This window comes from Bufo gargarizans, chromosome 1 (assembly GCF_014858855.1).
Source record: "Bufo gargarizans isolate SCDJY-AF-19 chromosome 1, ASM1485885v1, whole genome shotgun sequence".
NCBI lineage: Eukaryota > Metazoa > Chordata > Amphibia > Anura > Bufonidae > Bufo > Bufo gargarizans.
Genome location: NC_058080.1, coordinates 637,210,122 through 637,219,158, shown reverse-complemented (window position 1 = coordinate 637,219,158; position 9,037 = coordinate 637,210,122). Strand labels below are relative to the sequence as shown.

At 44.5% G+C, this 9,037-nt stretch overlaps 1 protein-coding gene across 1 annotated transcript in view; it reads left to right on the top strand.

The window, feature by feature from the left end:
* The first annotated feature begins 1,947 nt into the window (after nucleotides 1-1,947).
* The window catches only part of ARSK (arylsulfatase family member K), a 142,569-nt gene continuing 135,479 nt past the window's right edge, over nucleotides 1,948-9,037 (top strand). The window contains exon 1 of the mRNA XM_044275998.1: nucleotides 1,948-2,181. Within this exon, the coding sequence (XP_044131933.1) occupies nucleotides 2,044-2,181 (138 nt within the window). The 5' untranslated portion in view covers nucleotides 1,948-2,043. The remainder of the gene's footprint in view (nucleotides 2,182-9,037) is intronic.

Sequence of the window (9,037 nt, the reverse complement as noted above, 5' to 3'; positions counted from 1 at the left end):
CGGCCCCTTGTTCATGCCCAGTGTCCACCCTGTGATCCCCGCTTCTGGGGTTGTCTCTATGCGGCATGCGCACTTGTTCGCCTCCCTCCTCTGGGATCTCATATCTGGGTGAAGGACGAGAAGCGCTTCCCCTGCTAGAGTGATTGGCGACGCTTTCTTCTTCCAGACGCGCTGGTGAGGCGGCATGCCTCAATGGCGGGAAACCACCCTCTGGCTCCTGTGCAGAGAAGAAGTCCGTCAGCCTTCTGAGACCCGAGCGAGACGATTTTTTCCTGGTCATCATGACCTTGAGGTGGAAGGGAGCTTGGGGAGATAGTTTTGGCCTCTGTTCCACTTTCGTCAAGATGCTGTAAGACGCTTTATCATGGATGGTAATGCAGAGCTCTTTCACTGAGCAGCCATCTCAGACGGCAGCAGGCCACGCCCCCGTAAAAATGATTTTTTTAACAAGTTCCTGCAGCATGTCCCCTGAAACAGAAGATTCATACAGTTCCACATCTCTCCAGTGGTCCGCACTGTTTACATCCGGCTGGTTATGGACATGGTCACATGCACCGCTCCACCCAATGACTGGCTTCACTGGTGACATGCTGCTTGTATTCACGTGACCTCTAAAGCCAGTCATTGGCTGAAGCTGTGCATGTGACCATGCCCATAACCAGCCGGATGTAAACAGTGCGGACCACTAGGCCGGTGGGGAGCAGGTAAGTATCATTCTTCTGTTTCAGGGGCCATGCTGCAGGAACTTGTTAAAAAATATTTTTTACTGGAAAACCGCTTTAAGGTCTTGCCAGCCACAGTATCTCAATGGGATTCAAATCAGGACTTCGACTCAGCCACTCCAAAACCTCAAAGGAGTTGTGCCAAGCTTATAAGTTATCACTTGCCCACTGGATAGGGTATAACTAGCTGATCGCTGGGGGACCGCCACTGTTCCCGAGAACTGGAGTTCTTTTCCCCTGTTCTGAGGGAGCAACAGCTCAAGCATGCACCCAGTCGCTCCACTCATTTTCTACAGGAGCATCGGAGGTAGCCCGGCATTCCTATAAAAAAAAATTTTTTTAAATGAAGTGTGAGGGTGCATGCATGACCTGCCACTCCATAAGAATGGGGAATTGGGACCCCCAAGAACTATCCCCTATATGGATAGGGGATAATTTATAAACTTGGCAAAACCCCTTTAAATTTGTTGCTTTTGAGCAATTCAGAGTTGAACTTGTTTGGAAGCTTTGCATTATCATCCTCCTCCATAAATCTGCTGCTCTTGAGCTTTAGTTCACAAACTGATGAGCGGATATTCTCCTTCAGTATTTTTTGCTAGACAGCAGAATTAAAGGGGTTTTCCAGGATTTTTATACTGATGACCTATCCTCATGTTGCATGTTACTCATTTTTGGCTAAAAATCACTTTTTCAATTGGCCTTTATTAAAAATATTGAGCTGGTCTGTTACAAAGGGTTAACTTTTTCTAACTGTGTGACTGGTACTTTCACTTTGTGCTGGTCATCTAATAACCCTTATCTCTAAATTACTAAGAGGTCATAATATATGTAAGCCACATTCTTATCAGCAAGATAAGAACTGAGCTGTAATGAGTTTTTATAATGTCAATGAGCAGAAATAGAGTCCATCTGCTCCTGCTCTGACGGAAAAGACAGAAAATCCAAAGGGAGCTACTAGAGCATCTCAGCTATGTCCAGAAAAAGGACAACATATTTTTAATAAAGACCAATTAAAATTTAGCTCAAAATCAGTATAATGCAATAATAAAAAAAAAATTGTCCCCAAAGGTGTACACAGCCTTTAACACAATTACTAAGTGCATTAACCTTCATATACATGCTTAGAAGGATTCAGCTGTGAAATGGGTGTACAGCTCATATGACAGGAAGTGGAATCTTTTAGAACACTTCCCGTTTAGTTACATATTTGTTGAAGCGTAAACAACCTTTAAACTGTTCCTCTCAAGTATCCAGGAGAAGGTTTACGTGACTTCCAGGAGAAGCATTGCTTTTCTCAGCTGGAATGGATCTGTAAGTGGAGATGTCTTCAGCGCCCTGGAGTTCTGCTGCCTTCCTCTCCTTTCTGTTTTTCCTGCCAGCTGTTGCCATGAATCCAATACCTCCCGTCCACAACAGCAGCATCAGACATAATGTGGTCATGGTGATGAGTGATGCCTTTGTAAGTATCTGCTTCTATGTTAGCAGTCATATACCGCTTATATGCTACTTTCTTTTGCCCTTTACCAAGAACAAATATATCACTTCACAGTTTTTACTACTGATTTTAGTTTGCCGAAAAATTGTGAACGGAACTATAAAACTTGTAAGGGAGGCTGACAATTCAAGGAGGATCAGAGGAACTTTAGGCCTGAGGTAGGGTTGACACTCCCTCAAAATCGTATTTATGTTGGGCTTTATCATGATGAGATCATTCAGGCTTTTCCAAACCTTCCTTCAGATCATAAGTAAGAAGTATAACAAATTGATATAATTAAAATCTCTTTTCACTATATATAAAATTCAGTAGATGGTGCTTTAAAGGAAGTCTGTCAGCAGTTTTGACCCTGTAAAGCTGCTTACAGTGCTAGGAAGGGGCAGTGTAGAGCAGGACAAACGTAACTTTATCAGAGCTTTTTCAGTGACCAGCAGTGTGAATATAAAGTGACAACACTTTAGCTCAGGCATCCTCAAACTGCGGCCCTCCAGCTGTTGTTAAACTACAACTCCCACAATGCCCTGCTGTAGGCTGATACCTGTAGGCTGTTTGGGCATGCTGGGAGTTGTAGTTTTGCAACAGCTGGAGGGCCGCAGTTTGAGGATGCCTGCTTAGAGTAATGGGCCACCCTCAGGGCACTTGCAGGAGCATCGTCCGGTTAATAAAAGTTCCACAGCTGTCAAACCAAGTTCCTATATGCAGACCTGTGTGTCTCTATGGTAACAGACTACAAACAAACCCCTGCGCAGTCTGATGCTACAGTCACACTCTCTTTTCTCTGCCTCTGTTTTATCTATTTCTTGCTGACCAACCAAATGCTTATTAGCAGAAAGTAAAGGACAGACAGAAGGGATTATGATGGCAAAGTCAGACTATACAGGGTTTATTTGAAGTCTATTACCGTGGTTAGTGTTCAGCAAAGTTTTTGAAAATTCCATTCAGCTGCTTCACCGAATTTTTTTATTTTTTTTCTTCATGACGAATTACTTCATCACAAAGTAGCATTTCTTTGTAAGTAGTGGGTACAATGACAGGGAACGTTATTGCGCTGCCCCCCATTGTACCCCTCAGATGCTGCGTTCAGCGCTGATTGTGGCATCTGACATTAACATTAAAGGGATTCTGTCACCTCCCCTAACCCAAAAAACAATTTTAAAGCAGCCATGAAGCACAGCTTACCTTGATTAGGCTGTGCTCTTTTATCTTGTAATCCGTCCAGCAGTTTCTGCAAAAAACGACTTTTATTGATATGCAAATGAGCCCTGAATGTGCCCAGAGGGGCGTTTTGTTCCTCTTAGAGAGCCCAGTACCGCCCCTCTTTCAGTGCCCAGCCCGCCTTCCTTGCACTGTCTATCCGCCCCCAGCCTGCCACAGCCTCTCCTCCCCCTCCGTCACACCGAACGAACTCTCGCACAGGCGCAGTACCCACTGAGGGCTGCGCCTGTGCGATCAGCAGGAGACTGAGGGCAGGAGCTTCATCCTCGTCACTGGGCATGCGCCGAGCCCAGTGACGTCCGATGCTCGCTCTTCCCTCAGTCAGCATGCCCAGTGACGAGGATGAAGCTCCTGCCCTCAGTCTCCTGCTGATCGCACAGGCGCAGCCCTCAGTGGGTACTGCGCCTGTGCGAAAGTTCGTTCGGCGTGAGGGAGGGGGAGGAGAGGGAGGAGAGGCTGTGGCAGGCTGGGGGCGGATAGACAGTGCAAGGAAGGCGGGCTGGGCACTGTAAGAGGGGCGTTACTGGGCTCACTAAGGGGAACAAAACGCCCCTCTGGGCACATTCAGGACACATTTGCATATCAATAAAAGTCGTTTTTTGCAGAAACTGCTGGACGGATTACAAGATAAAAGAGCACAGCCTAATCCAGGTAAGCTGTGCTTCATGGCTGCTTTAAAATCGTTTTTTGGGTTAGGGGAGGTGACAGAATCCCTTTAAAGTGTAAAATAAAAAAAATGATACTTACCTCATCCATTTGATCACGAAGAGCGTGCCGCCATCTTGATTGAAGATCCAGTGTGAAATCTTGCGCGGCGCGTGATGATGTCATATGTCACCGCACAGGATGTTCAATCAAGATGGCGGCGGGCTCTTTGCGCTCAAATGGATGAGGTATGATTTTTATTTATTTTTTTACCCCATTTCAGGGAAAATCGATTAGTTACCACAAAGCACGATAAAATTCGGCTTTGCGGAAAATCAAATTTTCCCTGAAATTCGGATCGAAGTCCACTTCGGACACTTCAATTTGCTCAACACTAACCATGGTGATGAATAGGTCGGCCAATAAGCTACAGAAACAAAGTCCAATTTGGGAGTTGTTTCATTTTGCATTTTAAATGCATTTAGAGAAGAAAAAAATGGCTGCACATGTATGCATATCCTTTTAAAGAACCAATTATAATACATTTTTGCATGAGACAGAGTATAATTTGTGGAGATTGGCCTTTTCTTCACATTTTAGTGGCCTTTGCTTTTTCAACCTGCAGGTTCTCTGTAAAAAAATGTCCAATGTAAAATAGTAAATAGAAGGCAATCAGAGGGGGATGCAGCTGCAGTATTTCCCTAGCAAATATGTGGCCAGACACATCAGATAGAGGTAGATTAATGACGTTACACATTTTAGTCCATATTGGCTATTTTAGTCATTCAAACTGGCCATCAGGGGCAGTATTACTGCTGTAGCAGCTGCTATGGTGCCCACATTGGCATTGGAGCGCGGGCTGTAATAAATCTCTGTCATCCATTATGACCTGGGCCTCATTCCTTGGCCTGTGCTGTACCCAATGCAGTGATATCATCTCACCTGCTGGGCTGAAAAGAGTGCATGGGCTAAGGTGCATTTCCCAGCCTGTCCCCGGTCTGTGTACTCTCTCAGCTCAGCATGGCATGACTGCATCACACCTGCTGGGGAGAGCATGATGTGCTCAGTTCATCATGGGAATGGGGCTAGGTGAGTAATAATGTTTCTTATTTTATTAACAGCGCAGGGGTTTCACTAATGAAAGTGGGAGCACTACTGTATAGGGGTACTAAGGGGGCGAAACTACTGTAAGGGGGAAAGTTACTCTATAGCCACTGTGTGGGGCCACTAAAGGGGCATAACTAATGTATGGAGGCACAAAGGGAACATAACTATTGCGTGAGGGCACTAACAGGACATTCTACTGTGTGGGGTCACTAAGGGAGCATTCCTGTGTAGGGCACTAAAGGGGCATAACTAAAGTGTGGAGCACTAAGAGGGCATGACTATTGTGTGGGGACACTAAGGGAGCATTTCTGTGTGGGGGTACTAAGGGAGCATTCCTGTGTGGGGCACCAAGGGGGCATAACTACTGTGTGGTGATACTAAGAAGCATTCCTGTGTGGGGCACCAAGGGGGCATAACTACTGTGTGGTGATACTAAGAAGCATTCCTGTGTGGGGCACTAAGGTTACAAAACTATCATGTGGGGCACTAAGGGGACAAATGTACTGTGTGGGGGCACTAAGAGACCATAACTACTGTATGGCGCACTAAAAGGACATAACTACTATGTTGGGGCACAACTACTGTGTGCGGGCACTAAGGGAGCAAAACTACTAAGTGGGTGGGGAATTGTAGGGTGAGCATGGGTGGTCCAAACTAGCAGCGGAAGGAGGGGTTGTTGGGAAGTTGTGAGGGTGGGGGGGAGGCCTGTTAAAAAATTTGCTACGGTACCCAACCCTGATGGCAATACACGTTGCACAAAGCCAGGCAATGGACAAGGAACCTTTTTGGAAACGTTTTTTTTCCAAGAATGACCTTTTGATCACGAAAAATCTTACTTTAACCCTTTTGTTGCCAAGGGTGTTTGGACACGTTGCACCTTTGGTAGCCATGTACAAATGAAACCTAAATTAGAAAATTTACAAAAATCATACCAACACATTGTCAAAATACCACTCAGCATTTTATACACACAGACAACTACAAGTTATGCAACTTTGCATAAAAAAATATAAATGTTCAACATGTGCAGAGTTCATACATACCACTTAGGTCTAAACTTGTATTGGGCGAGCATGCGCGGCCAAACACCAGTTCGACTCGAGCATCAATATACTCGGCCGAATATCGCGTGTGCTCGAGTCAGTGTATTTAAATCTAATTTAGCCCCTATTTCTGAAAAGTTTCTAACAGGATTCAAACTGACAACCTTCTACATTACAGCCAAGAATGTTAACCACTACACTATAGAGCTGCGTGGCCAGTTACTAAAAAATAAATAAATATGAGACTTCTGCTGTATAGGAATACTTACTACTAGTAATTATTCCTATACAGCAGAAGTCTCTTTTTTTTTTTTTCTATTTTTTAAAATTATTTGGCCATGCAGCTCTATAGTGTAGTGGTTAAGAAATAGAGGCTAAGTTAGATTTAAATACACTGGGTGTCCCCAAGCACTGACTCCATATATGGACATAGCTATATATGGAGTCAGAGCAGGGACTCCTAAGCCGAACTAGAGTCCTGACACCCTCCCCTCTTCAGATCAGGGGATGCCTGGTTTAATGCTCGGGTTCTCCCATTGACTTCCATTATGCTCAGGTGCAAAAAATGCAATAGCCTAAAAATACAGGGAGTACATTCCTTGAAAAGTAAGTGCATGCCCACAACCCATATATTTCCTGAAAGGAGACAACATGATGATTGCAGTTGCCGGACTACGCTATCTGCATCAGCACGGACGCCACAGACTTGAGAAAGGAGTACATTGACTCTGAAACGCCTTGTCGCTTATTACTAAGTAAAAAAAGATTCTATATACATCTATTGAGGTTGTGTCTTTGCGCCAAGATGTATCACACTATCCTAGTACACATCCCCCTATTGTATTTTGCTGAATATATTCATTTTTCCATCACATTAAACACTGCAAATTTCCATAGTTACGACCACCCTGCATTCCATCAGTAGTGGTCGTGCTTACACACTATAGAAAAAAGTGCTGGACTATACGCACTCCCATGGTTTCGGCCACCAGAGAGGCTGGTGCCTCTTCCTATATTGTGTAACCACGGCCTCCACTGATGGATTGCAGGGTGGTTGTAACCGTGGATACGAACAGTGTATAATGGGATGGAAAAATTAATCCAGCCAGCAAAGGAAGCAATATGGACAAATACATTAGTAAGTGTCTTTATCTACATAATAAATGTTATTTGCTGAAGTGACACAATCCCTTTAAGCTGTACTTGGAGTTTTCATTTCCTTTCAGTGCAGTGTGGACCACTCATTCAGCCTGCTCTCCTGCCTGCCACTGATCACACAGATCGGTGAAGGCAGATGCACAGCTCTCTTACTGATCGGGCAAAGCGCTGTATGTGCGCTCTGCCGGATCATTAAGCAAGCAATCGGGGGTGTGGCCATGCTGGATCTCCGTAACTGCAAATATTAAGACTAGATTATCGAGAACGGAGCCCCGAATGGTAGAGGGTGCACTGCGCATGCGCAACCACTCTCCATTCATTTTCTATGGGGCCACAGAAAATATTTTCATCGTGCCCATAAAAGTGAGGAACGGTGGCTGGTCACGCATGGTGCGCTCCCATTCACTTCTATGGGGAGAGCGCTTGGTGGTGGCTGGACCGGAGTCCTCTAGCCACCACTTTGCGGGGCTCTGTTCCCAATATAGGTGCAAGTCCCAGAGGTGGGACCCACACCTATAAGACAATGTTCTTAATCGATTACGATTAAGAACTTTCTGTTCGAAACGCGTCAACTGTTCTGAAGTGAATGGATTTGTCCCTATGTGTTATTTGGTTACCATGAAATAAAGAAAAGAGCAACACAACTATATTATGAGTGCTGGGACTATCTTTTATTATCTACAACTGGAGGACTAACCTGCTTTGTTCCGTGCACGAGGGGTTGAGAATACAAGGTGAGCTGGAAATTTTACATATGGAATGAGCAAAACTGTATCTTTTCCATATGTCAGAAAATGATGAGATATTCTTTAGTGATAATCGTTATTGCTATTACGTCAGCTTTGTAAAGGGTATCATTAGAGAAGTGGTCCTCATAGTATACTCCCTATAGGCTAGGGAAAATGTAGACTTTTTGCTAGTATATTTCTGGTGTGTTTGGTGTAATTTATTCAGTGCTGTGTCATGGTGTCAATAAACCGCCTTGCTTGATGCAAAGTCATGATCAGAGAAGCAAGCACTCATCTACATGCTCCGTTTCTGGAAAAAAAAATACTGCCATATGTGAGCAAGTATTATGGGACAGAAGTCCATGTACAGTTACGCAGGGAAAGAAGGATCTGTGTCTCTTCTCCCTCTGCAGGCTGTCAGTACCTCACTGCCCCTTCTCCTTCTCCTTCATTCTGGCTGACATCTGGGGAGGGAAGAGCTGTGCAACAGCTAGAGACTCAGGTCTTGTTATAAAGCTGACAATCGCAAGCTGTGAAAAATCGCGAGTTAGAGTACTTAGAAATTGGGTCGGAAGTGAAAGCTGCAAGTTTGTGTAGCTTTTGTCTGAGATCCATTCTAAGGGCTCTAACTAGCATATTACCATGGCTAGCACTGCAATCCTGAGTTTGAGATTGTCTTGTTTGAAAGCTGAGATTGTCAGCTTTAAAACAAGACCCAGCTCGAATCCATAGCTGTTGCACAGCCTGAGATCCAGCCATCAGTTGGAAGGATGTACGAGATAACTCTTTGGCTATTGAATTGCCACCCTGCAAGGATGGACGAGATACATCCTTGGCAGGGAAAAGGTTAAACAAAAGATCTTAAGTCTTACTATCTGGCAAAAATTTCAAACAGGGCCAACTTATTTTCAGATGTCTGTTATT